Consider the following 22704-nt stretch of genomic DNA (forward strand, 5'->3'; position numbering starts at 1 on the left):
CAACTCGTGGCAGAGTGGTATAAGTTCTCATCACTTGCTTTAGTATCCCATAATGTAAAGCACATATCCTCGCAGACATCTATAATGCTATGCATTAAGGGAAGAGTCAGTGAAAAAACTTCCATCAACTCATCTCTAATCCAGAGAATGACACCTTTTGGCAACTGGCATATGGAAATATGATAAGGTGGAAGTGATGAATACTTCTTCATCACTTCCACCATAGTATTACCACCTCTGGGTCCAGCTCCCACTGATGAGACCTCAATAAAGTTCGAAACCGGTCTGGGTAGTGACCCTTCCCTTAATGCATAGCATTATACATGACCGCAAGGATGTGCTTTGCATTATGGGATACTAAGGCAAGTGATGAGAACTTATACCACCTTTGCCACGAGTTACCCCAGTCCTGAAAATACTTCAGGCACAAACTTTGTTTGCTTACACTTGGATAAAAGATTAAACCAAATATATAATTGGTAGCATAGCCAAGTGAAAAAACTTCCATCAACTCATATCTTTTGAGTTGTATTTGCAATCTTTGCTACATGGCCTCTGAACTTCAGCTTCCTATCTACTAACAAGACCCCTACTATGATCAGTTTATTCTAGCATAATTCCACCAATATAATACGACACTGAATATCTAATCATACCAAAGTGCATGACTTTATAGTTATTAATATTGAACTGACATCCATTTTCCCATGCCCATCATTTCCAGCCTATTCAAATCATTCTGCAAGTACTGCACATCAGCTGCATGCATGATTACCCTACCTATCTTTGCATCATCAGCATATATCTGTATGTCGCTTGTCAAATTGTTCCGAATGGCATTAACGTACAGACCGAATAACAGTGGAACAAGGGCTGATTCTTTGGTACATTCTGCAAGTACTGCACATCAGCTGCATGCATGATTACCCTACCTATCTTTGCATCATCATCATATATCTGTATGTCGCTTGTCAAATTGTTCCGAATGGCATTAATGTAGACTGAATAACAGTGGAACAAGGGCTGATTCTTTGGTACCTTAAATCTTGCAGACTCTCATGTATACCACTTTTTGATATCTGTCAATCACCCATCCTTTTATCCACTGATATTTTACAATCCAAATCCACATTCTCCAATTTATGCAACAGTTTTCCATGCTTTATTCTGTCAAAAGCCTTAACAAAATCCAAAAGTTTCATGGTGTATCCATTCCTCCGTGTCTAGCTCAATGGCAACATTATTATAGAACGTGAGCAAGTTGCTAAAACATGACCTTCCCTTAGTAAACCAATGCTCTTCATTGCAAATTAGAGCTTCTTTGTCAATGAATTTCTGAATGTGAGCTCTAACCAATGTTTCCAAAATCTTCACCACCACTCCTAAAATACTGATTGGTTGATAGTTGGATGCATTGGTCTTTGCACCACCCTTTTGCAATGGAATTACTATACATTCTTTCCATTTCTGGGAATCTTCCCAGTTTTGAGACTCATACTAAACATCCGTCTGATATCCAATCAGTCCCTACTGCTGAATTCTTATTCACTTTGTGAAACATCTCTAATACCTTCTCCTCATACATCTGAGTTTCTTCATCCAGTGCAGAGGTAGCAGCGAATTCAATGTTGCCTACACCGGTGTGATAGCTTTTTAGTAAAATGGGAACCCATTAGTTGAACAACCTCTTCTGCATCTGTCATCCTCCCACCATCTGCATTCAGTAGAATTATTCTTTCATGTTCATTCTTTCTTTCACTTGCAGCATATTGATAGAATTCTTTGGGGTTATCTTTGGCTGCAGAGCTAGTTTCTTTTCATACTCACTTAGCTTTCAGAATGACATTTGTGACTCTTCTGGCCTGATGATTATAATTTTCATAATGGATATCATTCTTATGCATATGATATTCCTTCCACATCATCCTTTTCTTATGAATCTCTTGCTTGATAAGATTACACATTTGACTCGTACACAATTTATTCTTCGAACAGCCAGGACATATTCTGATATTCCATCATTTAAGTATTTTTTAAATGTTTCCCATGCACTGTCAATATTATCTCCATTCCAACCTTTTCCAAATGGAGAATTCATAAACTTAGCCACTTCCAAAGTGAATAAGAATACTACATGATCACTATCACCAACCGGAGGCAGTATAGTGATATCTTTAAACACCCTCTGACACTATAATCAAATTTAACACTCTTTGATCTCAAGTTCCTTCTGTCACATACTGCTTCAGGAATTTGTCTCGCAACAGCTCAATAAATTCGGTTTTATTTTTATCATGAGATTTTATTGTTCCCCAATCAATGTTTGGATAATTAAAGTCCCCCATTATGATTACTCTTTTCATGCACATCAACTTTATTCAGTGATTAATTTCTTCATCACTAGCAAATGGTTCACTACTGTAACAACACTCCACTATGTATTTGATCTTGTTAGATTTTACCTCACACCAGATGGCTTCAAATTCACTGCCAGATGAAAGACTTTTACTAGCATTACAATCAGGGTTCTCAACAATAACTGAATTCACATCATCCAATATCATTAGCAGCACGACCCCTCCTCTCCTATTTTGTCTATCCTTCCAAAAAATACTGTACCCTTTACACCAGTTAGTATGTCTGATTCTGAGAGCCAGGTCTCGCTAATGCCTACAATCTGAGGTCCCAACATACTGATTTATTTCTCTTTATTTCTGATATCCCTAGCATTTGTGTACAGACACAATAAGTTACCTGCATGATTTTTGTATACTCTTGTCTGTAGTCTGCATGACACAGTTGGACAACTTGCAGATCTCTTTTTCTTCTCTAGTGCCTTAATGTAGTCATCTTTGCACACATTTGATGGGTCCAAACCAGACGAATATAAAGCCAAAATCGTTCTTTCCTCATAATCATTTCCATGATAATGCCAATTTAATTCATTAACACACTTATATAACATTGTCACTCTTACGTGTTCTCACCATTCCTCCCATTATAATTTAGTTTCTCTGCCTCTGTGCATTAGGTCTCATACCAGTTATTAGTTTTTCAAGACTCCTGATGTCAAACACATTCAAGTGTAGGCCATCCCTCTTATTCAAGTCCAATCTTCCCTGAACTCACTCCACACATCCAAAAACACGCATCCATTCCTTCTACATATATGTGCACTTAGAACATGGGAAAGAAACTTAGTCACTCTTTATGTAAAAGAGTCGATACATTTCAAAATGAGTCTCATAGAGCAGCCTTCTTTATGTATTTTCAGGGGCCTGTGTAAACACAAAGCTCTTGCAAATTAAGTGTGTAGTTTCTTTACTATGTTATCATCCCAGCACAACTTCATCAAAGAGCTTATTCAACTGTGTAATTCATGTTTTGGTAGGATGATTATGAGAAGTTGATAGACCTCTTCTTCTAGGATGCACTCCTTATCAAGAAATAAATTATATCTCTTGCATAAAAGAAGTGTAAGCTGTAAGAAGAGGCCTACCTTCCTCTCATAATCACCTTTATCCATTACCACTCCAGATTTTTTCTTATCTGTTTTTTAAACATATAATAGGGTGCTTTTGTTTCAATGAAATAAGAGCACAGAATTGAAATAATTGTCAATTATTTGTAAAACAAATAATTGATAAATTATTTTTTTACAATGTATAATTCATTCTCTAATTGCCTTCCTTAAAAATGGAATGGAATGAAATTTATTTATGCCTATATTTACTAAATTATATATATAAGGAGACCATTATATTACCAGGAGCTCAAGAGATTTATACTTGAGTAAGCAATTCCTTCCTTGGTAATAAACAAAACTTTTAATGGATAAGAAAAATTTAGCATCAAATATACAATGAATTTCTGATTTTGAACTGTTGTATAACTGTTACATCTGCTACTCGGAATGCCAAATTGTTCTGTATATTGTTCTGTCTCCAAATCATTGCTTGTTTGATACAGATTCATGCATACTTAAGCAAAATTATACTTTGGTAAAGGATTAAATAGAAATATATGAAATATGATTTCTTGTCCAATACAATGAACATTATTATTATTTATATATTATATTTATATAACATAACTTATGTTATTATATTATTAATTATTATTATATTCATTACATAACATAATGTAATTGTTATACAAAGGTAAATGGCTGCCAGTTTAATGTGGCCAACTGAAAGATTTTTTGGTGTGTGTGTGTGGGGGGGGGGGGTGAATGGCTGAATGGATGAAATGAGTTGCCAGAGGTGGTTGCAAGTGCTTCATCAGAAAATAAGTTTAAGGAGCAGTATAAGAGGTTTTGTGTGAATAAGAGCTAGTGTTTAAAAAAAAAGGTTTCCGACAATGCATGTTTTGACTCTATGGAGATTTCTCACTTCTGGTCTACAAACCTGAAAATTATACAAACAAGAGAATACTATGCAACATAGTATTGCTTACTGAATGAGAAGGATATTAGCAGTGCATGGGAAGCTTTGGAAAGATGCTCAAGCGATGCGGTATGTGAAAGTGTCTGTAAAGTTCCTAGATCAAATAAGGTGGGAGGAAAATGGATGTGTAATTACTAAGAAAGAGATTCATAAGAAGATCGTAATGATGTGGATACACCTATGTCAAAAGCAGATACAAATATTCAAATAAAAAAAAATGAGTGCTCACTTTGCTATCAACCTAGTGTGTATGCAACATGGTGTGCATTGCTACCAGTAGGTTGGATGAGTAGATAGAGGTCATGAGAAGGGATTCTGGAGCTGTTGAATAACCTGAATAACAATTTGGCAAAAGGGACAGAGGGGATGCTTATGGAATGTTCCAGCTGAACTGGTTAGGCCGTTGTCCTGGTTGTATACATTTAAAAGGACATGACAAGAAAGGCTGTTGAATAAATTTGAGTATATGGGATTGGAATATAAACTTTATTACCGAATAAAGACTTGGAATATAAACTAATGATTTGGATAAGTGGGTGGTGAATGGACAGGTATCAGAAAATTGCATATTGGGGGATGCAGGGTTTGCCAGACTTAAGGTCACCAGTAGCATACCCTTAAGTATGGCAGTTCAGCAAACAACTGGACTTCTTTTGTCAGTAACTTCCCAATATCATTAATGCATAGATAGAACCATTATCGTTCCAATCTACACAGAGGTGCTACTGATATACAGCACTTGCAGAATGATTTGAATAGACAGGAAATGACAATGGCTATCATTTCAATGTTAGCAAGTGTAAAGTTATGCATTTTGGTATGATGAGATTTCAAATGGCATTAGAGGAAATATGAGATGGATGTTAGTTCTGGAACACAAGTTTTTAGTTCAATTGGAGGGATACCATTAGGAACAGGAGACCTGTTAATATCAAGACTGCAGAATATTTTTCTGATGACTAATCAGAGGATTCATAGTGTGGATAGTTTGTGAAAGAGATTTTACCTTGTTCATCTAAATAGAGTAGGAGGAAAAGACTGATACTAAGAGATATGTCTTATTTTTGTCTTCTCTTAAATAGTGGTTATACAGGTTACCCTCATATAATATGAGTTAGGTTCCTATAAAATCTCAGGTAAAAATTTATGAAATCTAGCATGAAACAGGACTAAGAACCTGTTACAAAATACATGGGGATGTCAGGGGGGTTACATTTCAAAAGCTAACAAAAATGCACTATTTTTTTTTTTATAACTACTGGAAACTTAATTTTTATTAAAAATAGTAATAACTAATAATTTATAAGCCATTCTTTACATAAATTGGCAGGCTTTTTTTATTTGCATTCCAATATACTGGAAACATGTTTTAAATTAAACCTTTCACTGAACAAGGATTAGAGGAACAATACATAGGTTTCATCATGTAATCTGATGTGTTACTGCATACATTACACAATCTTTTAATACATTTACAATTTGGTGCAGTTTTTTTCTTTTTTCTTTTTTTTTTTGAGATAATTTGTTTTGTAAATTCTTGTTCGATTGATAAAATTGCTATATTTGACAATTTTTCCTGAGCAAGTGACAATCTTAAATATGTTTTGATAATTTTTAGTTTACTGAAGCCTCTTTCACCAGAAGCTACAGTAACAGGTAGTGAGTGTTAGGACTATTCTCAATGCAACTTCTAAATTTGGATAGGACTGAACTAAACTATATTCATGAATCGTTTTTAAAAGATCTAAGCTTGTAGCTGATTTAAGGTCTGGAATTAACGTCACTGCCTGATTTTTGAAACTGATTATTTCGGATAATAATTCTACAGAATTTATATCATTTGGATAGTTAAGGGATAAATCACAAGCTGCTTTTTTAAATTTTCTGTATCCATCGACTTTAACTTTTCATCTGTTAAAAATTCGAAGTCAGACGAAATCCCCATATAGTTTTTCACATCTCCATCTAACTTGTGTTATTAAAATAACTATTACTCCTTTCATTTCTACTGTAAATAAATATTTATCATTATAAGGAACTAATTGCTTAGATTGATCATCTAATTTAATAATTTGGCTTCATTTGTTTTCAAAATCTGTAGACAATTCCATTTCTGAAGCCAACTTTTCACTCTTAGAAAAAATATTTTCCCATGGTGTCTCTCATTTGCTGCAAGGAATTAGATAATCCTTCTATTAAATGTGAAGCTTAAATAAAAGTTATCATTTTTGATTGCAAAGGTTTGTTTATTTTATCAACTTCTTGCAATATTAAATTCCATGTAGATAACGTACATAAGAATTTAAAATTTATTTGCTTCAATATGCTTTTAATAGCGCATTGCAATGATTGCTCATTTTTCAAATCAATTAATAATAATAATCGTATGATGATACACGGCCATGAATCCCCTTTACGGGGAGGTACGGCACCATCTCAGTCCCCCCAAATTTAATCCGGGCTCCGGAACCGGCATAGCTGACGAATCAGACCTATGGCTGTGTCAGTATTCCTGACTGTAATCCGTATGTGTTCACTGGACCAGTTTGCCTACTTGCGGGATGAAATACCCCAGATAAACTGGTGGGAAAAACCCTGCTGTCCACACCCAAGACTGGCTAACTTGGCTATGGCTGAGGAAGATCCTTAAGCTCCTCGCGTCGTCAACAGGAATTGAACCTAGGATACTCCTTCCCCAGTCATATGGTTGCGAAGCACATAGCCACTAGGCTAACCACGTGGACAAATCAATTAATATCTTATACACTTGGGGTATTTGTTGGTGCAATTCCTTGATGGCATTTGCTCTTGAGGCCCATCATGTGTCTGTATGACCTTTTAAAGTTTTTTTAATATAGACATTAGTTTATCCCATCAAGTCGTCGAATTCACAAAAAACGTATAAAGTCTCTGAACGATTCCGAAAAATGTGATCATGTTAGCATTTGAAGAAGCAGCATTTTTACAAACCAAATTAAGGCTGTGAGCCGCACAAGGAATGTACATAGCTTGTTCATTTTTTTGAGAAATTATGGCTTGTACTCCATTATAAACACCCGCCATGTTTGCCCCATTGTCATATCCTTGACCTCTAACGTTTAGAATATCGAGTCCATCTCTTTCTAATTTATTGACAATTTCATAGGCTAAACCGCTACCAGTTTTTTCTTTTATTGCTATAAAATCTATAAAGCTTTCTTCAATTGTAATAGAATCGTTCCTAATAACTACATATCGAATAATTTGGCACATTTGTTCGTGATGCGATACATCACGCATACAGTCAAACATCAAGGAAAAGTATTTTGATTCTTTAATTCTAGAAAGAATTTCAGTTCGAACATGGTTCTCTAAGAGTAAAAGAAATTCGTTTTGAATCTTATTAGATAAGTATGAAACAGACCCCTTCTTATGATTAGCAACATGTTCTGCAATGGTCATATTGTATTGGCTTATTAATTCAATCAAGTTTATAAAAATTCCTGCATTCAGATTACCAATAATTTCTTGTACCGCCAAGTAGTAAATTATTCTTTGCACAAAATAAAATAACCTCTAACACAACACGTAAAATATTTCGCCATCTTTCCTTTTCTGTCTGTATTGCTTTTTTGCAACAAATTGTCTATAAAACCACCAGTTTTAAGTTTCTTTTCAAAGCATTTCCAATGGAGATACGTGTTGCGATGAAATACAGAATTTTCATGATCGGAAATTCGATTTAGATTTTTCCAATCTTTAAATCCTCAGCTTTGATTGCAGATGGCAGAATCCGTTTTACCTGCTTTATCAAAAAGGATACATGAAAAACAAAATATCGACATAGATATTTTTGAAAAAATGAGCCAGTTACGATGGACTCGCTCTCCATTGGAATATTTTTTAAAAACCATTCCTTTGAAAATCTCCTGCCATCGTCTGAAGCGGATTCCCTAAAATCTGCGTCTTCTCCTTGTTCTGATCCATGTTCAATTAGAACACATCTGATTTTATCCGTAATAGGCGGCCATGAAGGAGGATCGTTGAAATTAATAGAATTAAATACCTCTTTTTCTTGTTCTGTCGAATTTTCTCATATTTCAATTTCTTCTTCTTCAACTTCTCTTCCTTTTTCTTGATCTTCAATGGTAGTGTTTTCTTCAAGTTCAATCATCTTTTCTTGAGTCTTCACCAGTATTGTCTCGAGTGAACTGCTTGTATTTGAAGTACTCAGTTTTTCTAGCCAATTTTGCAACTGTATTACACTATGTTGATTTGTTTCATTTCTCAATTTTCTTCTTTTCCTATAGTCAGCACCACTCGGTTTTCTTGACGCCATTAGTTCATCTGGAAAAGAAAAATTATATATTTGTAATGTAATAACTTTTGATTACATTACAAATAAAAATGGAAAATAATATTGCAGTCGTAATATAATGCAACATACAATGAAACATTTTTACAAATTTATATAATAGAAAACTTACCTTAAGTTTAACGTATTTAAAATAATACCTTCTGCTCGCCGTCATATTAGCACACTGCACAAATAATGCACATTAATGTACAACGAACATGCCCAAGCTCACATACCATACCGCTTACTAGGGCGATATCATACGAGGAAACAAGTGTATCAAGCAATAACGCCCGACGCAAATCGTTAGTTTGCTTAAAGTATTTGATGAACATTGCAAGATACATTTGGCTTTTTTATTTTTGCAAGTTATTAATTTTCATTTTTCACCAATTTGCCACCCTTTCCCATTGTTCACCTGAGGCAAGTGCCTCATTTGCCTCATCCTTGTCCCAGCTCTGCCAGAAATATATAAACAATCAAATAAAAATAAAATAATCTTACAAGAACCTTAAGTCATAAACTGCACACTTCAAAGTCACAATTTTTGATGGTCTCAAACAAGCACAGAATCGAATAGATTTCCTAACAAAATATGGGAATTTCCCAATAATTTTATTTTATTATTTATTCATTTTTATTTTATTTTATTTATTGATTTTTTTTCATAATGGCTAGGGAGTCAACACTTCGATTCACAAAAAATTAATGCAAATGTCAAAAAAATACATTCAAAATAATAGCAAATTTTCTCTACTTGAAGGCTGAAAAATACCATGTCATGTGAGATTTATCACAAATTCTCTAAATGTGTCAGAGTGAAACCATCTTATATGGGGGTTGCCTGTATACTATAAACTATAAGCAAGGAAATTTTATTGTAAATAATAAAATATATCATTGATATTCTACAGATATTTACCTAGGGGATGGCTGCCTAGGCACAAAATAAAATGGTGATTCTCTGCCTTCATGCATCTGGGCAAGAACAGCAGATTGCTGGTGAACAGCAGCATCTTCAGCTGGAATGTACTTAATTCTATGTTCAAGAATATACATAAAAAATTACATTTGTTTACCGACATTTATATACTGGAATGTTCAAAATGAAATGCCTTCCACCCCCCCAAGAAATATATATTAATTTCACTATAATCAGACAAATATATCTTTTTTTCATTTTAACATCTGAAAAAAATATGGTTATTATATAGGCAGAACATTCAGAAAGTTCTGAAACTACTAACATTATGAGGTTGACCTGGTTAATAAGACAAAAATATTACTTTATAAATATGACATATACTTCCATAATTCCATTATATAAAAGTGGCTCCAAGACAGAAGTAGCAAATTCTTCTTTTTCTTTCGATACTTCATAAGGAACCATGACAATCAAGTAGATATCAGGAAATATTTCTTCAGAAATCTATCACTCAGTCCTTGAAAGATGCTTTAAGTTCTTAAGTGAAGCACCTGTCCAATTTATATATATATATATATTTTTATGAAAAAATTGAATGACTAGAACCGAGATTTAATTAAAAAGGTTTTAATATAAACACACTACTAGTTTCAGCCTGTAACAGCCTTCTTCAGGTGAAATTATAAAAGAAAAAACACTAAACATTGAGGGTTAAAAGACTATGAACAACATAGACAGTCTTTATACATAATTAGCATGAAAACATTGTAGTTGTATTTGAAGCTGTTCTTTCATTTGTTGCATCGTTGGGAGAGTGCGTGCTTGCTGCATCACGTGAACGCCAGTACATGATCACAGCTGAATGACTATCTGGGAGGTTGTAGCTTAAGTTGTTATTTAGATGAACAGGATTGAAGATGATTTCTCTCGATTCTACAATTTTTCTCTCTATTTCATCACTGCAACGGAATTTGTTTGTAGATTTTTCCCAGCAGACTTTGTGACTATGGTTATCATCATTAGGATTAGCCGAGAAAAGGATATGACTTGATAATGCACTCGCTCGCTGTCTCTTGTAAGTAATGTCTCTCATGTGTTCTTCCATACGCATTTCGACAGATTTGTCTGTCTGCCCGAAATAAGGAATATCGCAGTCACATAATATTTTATATACGCCAGCGTATTTGAGTTGATGATGACAAGGTTTTGGGTGGCTAATTAAGGAACGGATCTTTGGAAGTGGAGTGAACAAGGTTCTGATATTGTATTTTTTTAGAACTTTTGCTAATTTATGTGAAACAGTACTTATGTAAGGAATAGATATATTGCTTTTGAATCTATATGTTTCTTCTGAGTGATGTCTAGGAAGATTAAGAAGGAATTTGTTAATGATTTTCTTGGAATATCCATTAACTTCGAAAGAAGCTTTCAGATGGTTTATTTCTGTAAGCAGTTCATTTGGATCATCAAGAAGAGAATGGGCTCTATGTCCCAAGGTGGAAATTATTCCAAGCTTATGAGGAGGGAAATGATGGGACTGACTGTGCAGATATCTGTTGGTATGTGTGGGTTTTCTATATATCGATATTTTTAGTTTACCAGAAGAGCGAGTCAGTTTGACATCAAGAAAAGGCAAGCAATTATCCGTTTCAAGCTCAGCAGTAAACTTAATACTTTGATGTCGGCTATTGATATGTTCGAGGAAAACCATAAGGGATTCATGTCCATGGCTCCAAACAATGAAGACATCATCCACATAACGTTTCCAAACTTTAGGTGTTAAAATAAAGGAAGAGATAGCCTTGGTTTCAAAATCTTCTAAGTAAATATTTGCAAGAACTGGAGATAAAGGATTACCCATAGCCAGTCCATGATTTTGTTTGTATATATTATCTTGAAATTTGAAGTAACTGGACCTGATGCAATGTGTAAGCAAGGCTAACATTTTTTTGGATAACTTGTCCTTAAGTAATGTTAGGACTTCATCTGTTGGGACATTAGTGAACAAAGAAGTTATGTCCAAGCTAGCCATGATGTCATTTTCAACAACTGTAATATCCTTGATGTATGTAACAAATTCTGTACTGTTCTTGATAAAGGATGGTGATTTAACTGAAAAACTTTTGAGGTATTTGGCAAGGTATTTTGAAAGATTGTATGTAGGAGAATCGATACCTTCTACAATTGGGCGTAATGGGGTGTTCTCTTTATGGATTTTAGGAACACCATATATGCGAGGAATTAACGGATGGAGAGAGCGTAGAGATAAATGGACGTTTCGGGATAATTCAGTTGTTGTTGTTTTTAATAAGTTGTTTGTACAATTTTGAAGTTCACGAGTTGGATCTCTCTCAAGTATTGAGTAGGTATCATTATGTAGTAATTCAATCATTTTATTCTTGTAATCTTCGGAGTTCAGGATGACTGTTGCATTTCCTTTATCTGCAGGGAGGATGATTATATCTCCGTTGTTTTTTAAACTTTTAATAGCTTTGATTTAAGTTGAAGTAATGTTGTCTGCAGGTGGTTTTGCATTATTGATAATAAAGATTGATTCAATACGTAGAAGGTTTGCATCTTGTGGAGGGAGAAAAGAAGCAGCTTTTTCTATTTTTGTAAGTAGTGTCTCCTTTGGTATTAATTTTGGGGAAGGAATGAAGTTTAGACCTTTACTAAGGATGCTTTGTTCTACATCTGAAAGTATATAGGAGGATTTGTTGATAACGACTTTGTCAATATTGATGTCTGGTAAACTAAAAATATCGATATATAAAAAACCCACACATACCAACAGATATCTGCACAGTCAGTCCCATCATTTCCCTCCTCATAAGCTTGGAATAATTTCCACCTTGGGACATAGAGCCCGTTCTCTTCTTGATGATCCAAATGAACTGCTTACAGAAATAAACCATCTGAAAACTTCTTTCGAAGTTAATGGATATTCCAAGAAAATCATTAACAAATTCCTTCTTAATCCTCCTAGACATCACTCAGAAGAAACAAATAGATTCAAAAGCAATATATCTATTCCTTACATAAGTACTGTTTCACATAAATTAGCAAAAGTTCTAAAAAAATACAATATCAGAACCTTGTTCACTCCACTTCCAAAGATCCGTTCCTTAATTAGCCACCCAAAACCTTGTCATCATCAAATCAAATACCCTGGCGTATATAAAATATTATGTGACTGCGATATTCCTTATTTCGGGCAGACAGACAAATCTGTCAAAATGCGTATGGAAGAACACATGAGAGACATTACTTACAAGAGACAGCAAACGAGTGCATTATCAAGTCATATCCTTTTCTCGGCTAATCCTAATGATGATAACCAAAGTCACAAAGTCTGCTGGGAAAAATCTACAAACATCTTCCATTGCAGTGACGAAATAGAGAGAAAAATTGTGGAATCGAGAGAAATCATCTTCAATCCTGTTCATCTAAATAACAATTTAAGCTACAACCTCCGAGATAGTCATTCAGCTGTCATCATGTACTGGCGTTCACGTGATGTAGCAAGCACGCACTCTCCCAACAATGCAACAAATGAAAGAACAGCTTCAAATACAACTACAATATTTTCATGCTAATTATGTATAAAGACTGTCTATGTTGTTCATAGTCTTTTAACCCTCAATGTTTAGTGTTTTTTCTTTTATAATGTCACCTGAAGAAGGCTGTTACAGGCCGAAACTAGTAGTGTGTTTATTAAAAAATTTTTAATTAAATCTCGGTTCTAGTCATTCAATTTTTTCATAAAACTATGTATGTTAACCGAGTCAATGATCATTCTGTCATCTATAACCTTCATGACGAGGCTTCTATTATCAATAATAAAAGAAACTTCAACAAGACACTAAAGAGGATTGGACTAAACATCAACAGGTTGGTCTTCTTAAAACGTTGCAAATTCCATGCTGTCTTTCCTAAATTTATATGCTTTAAAGAAAACATAACAACTGAACGTGCGAAGAGAATCTATCATAAAGCTAAATTAGACCTACTGTCTGAAAGAATATCGGATACTAAACGCACTCTCGCTTTTCTTTTCAATAAAAAAAGAACCATAGCTGAAATACTGGAAGAATCTCTAGATAATGAAAGTTGGCATACCTTTAATACATACTGTGAATCTCAAGCAGCAAAAATACAATATAATAACAAAGTAAATCTTATAAGAAAATTTGAAACGTTAAAGAGATTACAAAATAATAGGAACTCAAAACCACACATCAATATTGACAGTCGTTATCAACAAATCCTCCTATATACTTTCAGATGTAGAACAAAGCATCCTTAGTAAAGGTCTAAACTTCATTCCTTCCCCAAAATTAATACCAAAGGAGACACTACTTACAAAAATAGAAAAAGCTGCTTCTTTTCTCCCTCCACAAGATGCAAACCTTCTACGTATTGAATCAATCTTTATTATCAATAATGCAAAACCACCTGCAGACAACATTACTTCAACTGAACGCAAAGCTATTAAAAGTTTAAAAAACAACAGAGATATAATCATCCTCCCTGCAGATAAAGGAAATGCAACAGTCATCCTGAACCCCGAAGATTACAAGAATAAAATGATTGAATTACTACATAATGATACCTACTCAATACTTGAGAGAGATCCAACTCGAGAACTTCAAAATTGTACAAACAACTTATTAAAAACAACAACTGAATTATCCCGAAACGTCCGTTTATCTCTACGCTCTCTCCATCTGTTAATTCCTCGCATATATGGTGTTCCTAAAATCCATAAAGAGAACACCCCATTACGCCCAATTGCAGAAGGTATCGATTCTCCTACATACAATCTTTCAAAATACCTTGCCAAATACCTCAAAAGTTTTTCAGGGAAATCACCATCCTTTATCAAGAACACTGCAGAATTTGTTACATACATCAAGGATATTACAGTTGATGAAAATGACATCATGGCTAGCTTGGACATAACTTCTTTGTTCACTAATGTCCCAACAGATGAAGTCCTAACATTACTCAAGGACAAGTTATCCAAAAAAATGTTAGCCTTGCTTACACATTGCATCAGGTCCGGTTACTTCAAATTTCAAGATAATATATACAAACAAAATCATGGACTGGCTATGGGTAATCCTTTATCTCCAGTTCTTGCAAATATTTACTTAGAAGATTTTGAAACCAAGGCTATCTCTTCCTTTATTTTAACACCTAAAGTTTGGAAACGTTATGTGGATGATGTCTTCATTGTTTGGAGCCATGGACATGAATCCCTTATGGTTTTCCTCGAACATATCAATAGCCGACATCAAAGTATTAAGTTTACTGCTGAGCTTGAAACGGATAATTGCTTGCCTTTTCTTGATGTCAAACTGACTCGCTCTTCTGGTAAACTAAAAATATCGATATATAGAAAACCCACACAGACCAACAGATATCTGCACAGTCAGTCCCATCATTTCCCTCCTCATAAGCTTGGAATAATTTCCAGCTTGGGACATAGAGCCCGTTCTCTTCTTGATGATCCAAATGAACTGCTTACAGAAATAAACCATCTGAAAACTTCTTTCGAAGTTAATGGATATTCCAAGAAAATCATTAACAAATTCCTTCTTAATCCTCCTAGACATCACTCAGAAGAAACAGATTCAAAAGCAATATATCTATTTCTTACATAAGTACTGTTTCACATAAATTAGCAAAAGTTCTAAAAAAATACAATATCAGAACCTTGTTCACTCCACTTCCAAAGATCCATTCCTGAATTAGCCACCCAAAACCTTGTCATCATCAACTCAAATACCCTGGCGTATATAAAATATTATGTGACTGCGATATTCCTTATTTCGGGCAGACAGATAAATCTGTCGAAATGCGTATGGAAGAACACATGAGAGACATTACTTACAAGAGACAGTGAGCGAGTGCATTATCAAGTCATATCCTTTTCTCGGCTAATCCTAATGATGATAACCAAAGTCACAAAGTCTGCTGGGAAAAATCTACAAACATCTTCCGTTGTAGTGATGAAATAGAGAGAAAAATTGTGGAATTGAGAGAAATCATCTTCAATTCTGTTCATCTAAATAACAACTTAAGCTACAACCTCCCAGATAGTCATTCAGCTGTGATCATGTACTGGCGTTCACGTGATGCAGCAAGCACGCACTCTCCTAACAATGCAACAAATGAAAGAACAGCTTCAAATACAACTACAACGTTTTCATGCTAATTATGTATAAAGACTGTCTATGTTGTTCATAGTCTTTTAACCCTCAATGTTTAGTGTTTTTTCTTTTATAATGTCACCTGAAGAAGGCTGTTACAGGCCGAAACTAGTAGTGTGTTTATATTAAAACCTTTTTAATTAAATCTCGGTTCTAGTCATTCAATTTTTTCATAAAACTATGTATGTTAACCGAGTCAATGATCATTCTGTCATATATATATATATATATATTGTATATCCAGTTTATTCTAGGCCTGTCACTTGTTCAAGTTATTCCTGGAATAAGTCCTTCAAGAAGTTGTAATGGGAGGCCATTACATCTGCCGTATATATGACCACGCCAGATGAGTTGTTTCCTTTGAATCTTAGTTACAAAGTTATCTCTTGGACCAGCAAAAGAACTGATTCTCTGCCTTACTTCAAAATTTGTGACATGATTCAGGTATGGTATCTTTAAAAATCATCTATAGCACCTCATTTCAAATGCCAGAAATTTCTTTACATCTCTCTTTAGGAATGTCCATGTTTCACTTTCACATAGAAGTATTGAATTAACTACTGTGTGTGTGTGTGTGTGTGTGTGTGTGTGTGTGTGTGTGTGTGTGTGTGTGTGTGTAAAGAAGGCATAATTATCTGTAATTGTAAGCTTGTTATCTGTCCATAGTGGTTATAGTTTTTGGAGTGCTGCTGTTGCTTTTGCAATTTGTGTTCTAATATCCTGATCTTACATCTTTATTACAGATACCTCATTTCAAATGCCAGAAATTTCTTTACATCTCTCTTTAGGAAGGTCCAAGTTTCACTTCCACATAGAACTACTGAATTAACTACTGTGTGTGTGTGTGTGTGTGTGTGTGTAAATACATTATTATTACATGACACCTCCAGGGAGTCCAAAGACTCATCAAGGAAGGGAATCTACTCTACAATTCTCTTTCTCCACAAACTACACCAACGCCATCTACTACCCACCACAACTAGCATTTCCACAGACAATCACAAACATCCATGCCCACAGCAGGATTCAAACCCACAGCCTTTTGGCTGGCCAACCAGGCCAGCATATGATCAATTGTACTTCTGTTCTTTCTGAATGTAGCTTGGAAGTATGAAAAACTGGATTCCATTTTTATTTCAATATGTTAGAGTAAGATTTCCAAAAATATTTTGCCCGGACAGCTGAAGATGGTAACTGTTCTAAAAGTATTGCATTTTTTGCAGTTTCCTTTTTTCTGGAGTGGAAATAATAATTGTGCATCAATCTTTTGGACAGATCTCAGTGTTACACACCAGCAAGCAAATTTTGTGAAGTGCACTAACAATAGGGCCTCTCCCTTTTTAATTAGTTCTGATGGGATTTTGACAATTGCTGCTGTTCTTCCTGATTTTGATCTTAAGGTGACTCCTTCTACTTCATCTCTAAGTACAGAATAATTACTGTTCTCTGTTACATTTGGGACAATTTCCCTCTAAATTTTGTTGGTTCAAGCTATTTTCATACTTGAATAATCATACCATCTTTTTAATTTTTTTCATGATCAATAATATCTGTTCCATCTTCATCTTCAATTATCCAGCTCTAATGAACAAAAGGCCTTCTTAATTTCTTAATTATTTGGTATGCTATTGTATGGTTAATCTTATGAAGATTAACCTCAATTTGTTTGCATACTTCAGATAATCATTTATTTTTTACAAACTTTAATTCATTTTTAATCTGTCTATTCAGATAATTATACTGTTCATTGTTGTTCCCAATGTGACAAATCGGTCATAATCTTTTCCACAGATCACAAAGCTCTAATATTTCTCAGGTTATCCAAGGTTTGTTAATACTGCATTCTCTTCCTAAGATATTTTCAGCTGCTTTAACCACCTTACTGGCCATTATGGATCAAATACGCATTCTCATATGCTTTGTATCCATCATATATTTCAATGTAATATCAATGGTATTACAATTTTAATATGCACTTTGCATCCATGATAACCTTGATGTTTATTGATGTCTTGGCCGGTAGCGTGGTTAATGACTGTCCTTGAACACTGTTAGTAAGAGGCTACATGAACAACAGTCAGCAGAGATTTCTGAAAGAGGAGAAGTAAGATTTGTTTTTAACAGTTTTTTTAGTGGTATTTGATTTGTGTAAGGTTAAACTTTTATCTTTTTTTTTTTTTTTTCCCCGATTCCAAATTTTAGCATAAACGTTATGACAACTAAATATGGTGACTTTAAATGTCAGCACCAGGAAAAGATAACTTTTTAAAAGTAGCAAATAACAGACCAATTAATATCTCAGGAGTGGCAGTTCAAGTACTCGAAAACTTGGTTAAAGATAAAATCCAGCAGTGGGTGGATTGGATACAATACTCTATGGTGGGTGACATGCCTTTGTAAAAGGTAGGTCCTGCCTTTGTAATTTACTGTTTTGTAATAGAATGACAGCAGAATTGCAAAGGCATTTGAGAGAATACCACATGGAAAAATATTACAAAGGTTGGAGCAAGTGGGAATGAATATGAAGCTGATATCATGGATAAGGGTGGCTCACAGACAGACACTAGAGTATAATTTATGGTGGAGTGGAATCTAGACAGAGGAAAGTGACTAGTGAAGTACCTAAGGGTTATGTACTAGGGCCTATACTCTTTAATTTATATACTGTAGTCCCCTCCCCCTTATCCATGGGTTCACTATCCGCAGTCAGCCGCAGTCCGAAAAGATTCAATGGAAAATTCTAAAAATAAACAATTTATAATTACATCTGCAAAGTGGATATTAGATAAAACATTAGTTCAAAGCAAAATGTTTGTAGAAACTGCGAAAGTTTCTTAAGTTGACCTGAGGGCTTACAAGAATACCATCCTCAGAATTCCCAAATTGCCTTAGCTTGCACTACTTGACTTAAGTAGCTACGGCAACTCAGGGATTCTAAGGTCAACATATGAAACTTTTATAGTTTCTACAAACATTCACTTTTGAAATAATATTGGTTCCAATATCCACTTTGCCTATAATTTTACATCGCCAAAATGAAACCATATGGCTCTTTCTTTTAGTAATAGACAATTCATAAATTTTCAATTGCGCACTGATCTAAGAAGCTTTCAGTTATCAGATCGACTTTCGGAGTATCACAGTGCTTGTGTCCAAGTAACACTTATTTCACTTAATAATGGCGCAAAATCGGAAGAGTAGTGATGCCGTCAATTCAGATATGCCAAAGAGAAGGCATAAAGTGCTTTCTTTTAAGTGAAAAAGGTGAAAGTTCTCGACTTCATAAAATAAATAAATAATAATAATAAATGTATGCTGAGGTTGCTAAGATTCCATTCATGTTCAGATAATTTTTCTCATAGAAAGGCTTATACATTGAGTATACATGATTATTAATTAACTTAAGGAATTCACAACGTACACTAGAATATAAATTAAATTAAACTTTAATATATATTTCCAATATTTCAGCAACATCACGTTGCCATCTTCAAAGGAACTTAAAATAAAGACATAAATCAGGAGACCTTCAGCCCAACGGCCCAAGAATACTTACATAGCCTGCTAGGGGGCACCATCAGGACTTTTAGGAGAAACAATAGCTTCCTTGCTTCATCCTCATTTACTGTGTGTAGTGCCTGCGTGCATGTGTCTTTATTTTAAGTTCCTTTGAAGATGGCAATGTGACGTTGCCGAAATATTGGAAATATACATTAAAGTTTAATTTAATTTATATCTAGTGTACGTTGTGAATTCCTTAAGTTAAGTAATAATCAGATAGTTTTTATTACAGTATGTTAAATTATAGTTGTTCTATTTTATTATTGGTTATTGTTATTAATCTCTTACCATGTCTAATTTATAAATTAAACTTTATCATAGGTATGTATGTAGAGGGAAAAAACATAGTATATAGGATTCGGTACTATCCACGGTTTCAGGTACCTGCGGTGTGGCTTGCATGGAATGTATCCCCACGGATAGGGGGTGGGGGATTCTGTATCAATAACATAAGGAAAAATTTAAGGGGAGATAGTCAATTCAGTTGTTTGCTGATGCTGCAAAACTGGGGAGGGCAATAGTTGATAAAGGTAATGTAGATATAATGCAAGATGATTTATATAAACTGGTACTACGAGCAAAGGATCATGATTATCAATAGTATGCTGCAAAATGTTAGGTTACATGCTGTGCATCACATTGATGGAACTGGACTACAGGAAACTGAAATGGCTAGGGACTTGGGGATAATGGTGAAAAAAGTGCTTCAGAGGGATATTGCAATGGTAAAATAGCTCAAAGGATTATTTGAATGTTTAAAAACACACTAAAGTAATGATAGGAAGGTTATTATCCCTCTTTATAATGCCATATGATTTGGCTGCTCCTTGACTACTAAGCATAGATTTGATCACCTGGGTTTCATGGTGATCAAGAGATGGCAAAGAGGATCCAGAGATGAGAAACCAAGCTGGGGACAGGTCTCTGAAATGCTCCCTGTAAGGATAAGTTGAAGGTGTGAGAGTTACAAAGTTTAGTTGATAGGCAAAACAGAGGGAACAAGATAGAAACTTATGACATTAAAGAGGCTTTTATAAGATTGACAGAAAGAAAATTTTTCAATACATGAAAATAGAGCTGTGGTCTTCCGTGGAAGCTGTGTAAGAGTGTGGTTGATAAGGATGAGTGGAATAGATTTTTTGCATGGACAATGGTGAATGAGTGGAATGGATTGCCAGAATTAGTTGCGAGTTCCCTGACAGGGAATGAGTTTAAGGAGAGGTATGATAGATTAGTTTTTCATGTGTATGAAAGTTAGTGTGGATCTCCCACAATGAGTCTTCGGACTCCATGGACATTCCCATATAATAATAATATTTTGTTAAACTGTTAATATCATACTCAGTATGTATTTTAACATACTAGACAGAGAACATGTATGACAATATGAGGTAAGCTTACTCAAAACAGGTTGTTCAGAGAGAAATATATAATAGTACAAACTATAGGCACATTCAAGAGTTCTGAATACAAATTCAGAGCCAATCTCTAGGGCAATATCAGCACTGGAAAAATTACAGAGAAGCTCAAAGAGAGTATTTTAAAGGAGGGATCTCATCAGTCTCAAAGTTTTGTTTGCTACCTACCTCATACACTGCTTGGAAAGAAGTCAACGGACACCACAGTGAGAGGAACAAACAGCCACGGTGCTGACCTTAAGATGTAGGATCTCCTTTCACTGTGATGACTGCAACAATTCCTACGGGGCATACTTTCCACAAGCATATGATAGTAATCAATGGGAATTGTGGACCATTCTTCCTGTAGCCATGTAAGGTCCTAGACTTTTGTGGGGGCATACATTCCTTAACCTCACCCAGTGCTCCAGTTCATCCTATAGATGTTCAATAGGGTTGAGATCAGGACTTTGTGAAGTCAAGTGTAGTGTTGTTCATGTCCACAAACCATGCAGTTATACTGTAATAATGTAAATTATGTTAGGAAACATACGACCTTACATATGTTAATTTAAGGCATGATAAAGAAGGTTTATAAAATGCTACAGAAGTTGGAATCAATTCTTTTGATAATTTTTTTTTTCATCAATGTTATAATATTCAGAAGGCTGCAGACACGGTTGACATCTCCATTTAAATACAGAAATGACCAAATTATGAGAACAGTTCACCATGTACAAGATATTACACTTAAACAAAAAAAGAAGACAGTGACTTTACTAACAAAACAAATAGTAATTCTGCTTATCAAACTGAGAACAAGATACAGCAGTTTGAATTAAAAAGTTTGAAATAAAGATGAGATAGTCATCTTTATTTCAAACATTAAGTCAGTACTAATTCAAAATAAAACATATTGAAAGATCAAAATGTAAATTCATGTTAGAATAAAAACCATCAAGAAAATAATTTCTGCTTCTTTACATCTGCTCTCACATTTTCAGCATTATGCAATACCTGTTAAATTTTACTGTTGTGCAGATCCAAAAATCTGAATTTATGAATCTTCAACCTTAATAATACATATATATCAATGTATCTATAGAGAAAGTGAAGGAGAGAAATTCAACAGTAAAGCAACATAAAAAAAATATGCAAGAGTTCTGAATACAAATTCAGAGCCAATCTCTAGGGCAATATCAGCACTGGAAAAATTACAGAGAAGCTCAAAGAGAGTATTTTAAAGGAGGGATCTCATCAGTCTTGAACTTTTGTTCTCTACGTACCTCAAACATTTGGAAAGAAGTCAATGGACACCATAATAAGAGGAACAAACAATCATGGTGCTGACCTTAAGACGTAGGATTTCCTTTCACTGTGATGACTGCAGCAATCTTATGAGGCATACTATTCACAAGCATATGATAGTTATCAATGGGAATTGTGGACCATTCTTCCTGTAGCCATGTCCTAGACTGTTGTGGGGCAGACATCCCTTGATCTCACCCAATGGTTCATCCTGCAAATGTTCAGTAGGGTTGAGATCAGGACTTTGTGATGGTCAGTCAAATGTGGTGATGTTCCCGTCTGCAAACCACACAGTTACAGCTGCAGCTTCATGATGCTGTGCACTGTCTTGCCGAAAGAGACAATGGTCAGTTTCATAGAAATGTCACAAAGTAGGAATCATTGCATTGTCCAAAATGTTCAGATACCGCTCAGAGTTCAATGTTCGTGGCAGAAGAAACACAGGACAGAGGCCAAACCAAGTAAACTAAGATCACACCATCACACTGCAATCTCTGAATTTCACAGTTGGGGTTAT

At 34.7% G+C, this 22704-nt stretch overlaps 1 protein-coding gene across 1 annotated transcript in view; it reads right to left on the reverse strand.

Moving 5' to 3' along the window:
* Positions 1-22704, reverse strand: part of LOC150108087 (multiple PDZ domain protein-like) — an 859697-nt gene that overhangs the window by 371422 nt on the left and 465571 nt on the right. Inside the window, exon 16 of the mRNA XM_090415962.1 lies at positions 9704-9820. Coding sequence (XP_090272088.1) covers positions 9704-9820 — 117 coding nt within the window. The remainder of the gene's footprint in view (positions 1-9703; positions 9821-22704) is intronic.

This window comes from Typopeltis vanoorti, chromosome 3, assembly GCF_054136105.1.
Source record: "Typopeltis vanoorti isolate ZY-2024b chromosome 3, IOZ_Tvanoo_1.0, whole genome shotgun sequence".
In the NCBI taxonomy this organism is placed as follows: Eukaryota; Metazoa; Arthropoda; class Arachnida; order Uropygi; family Thelyphonidae; genus Typopeltis; species Typopeltis vanoorti.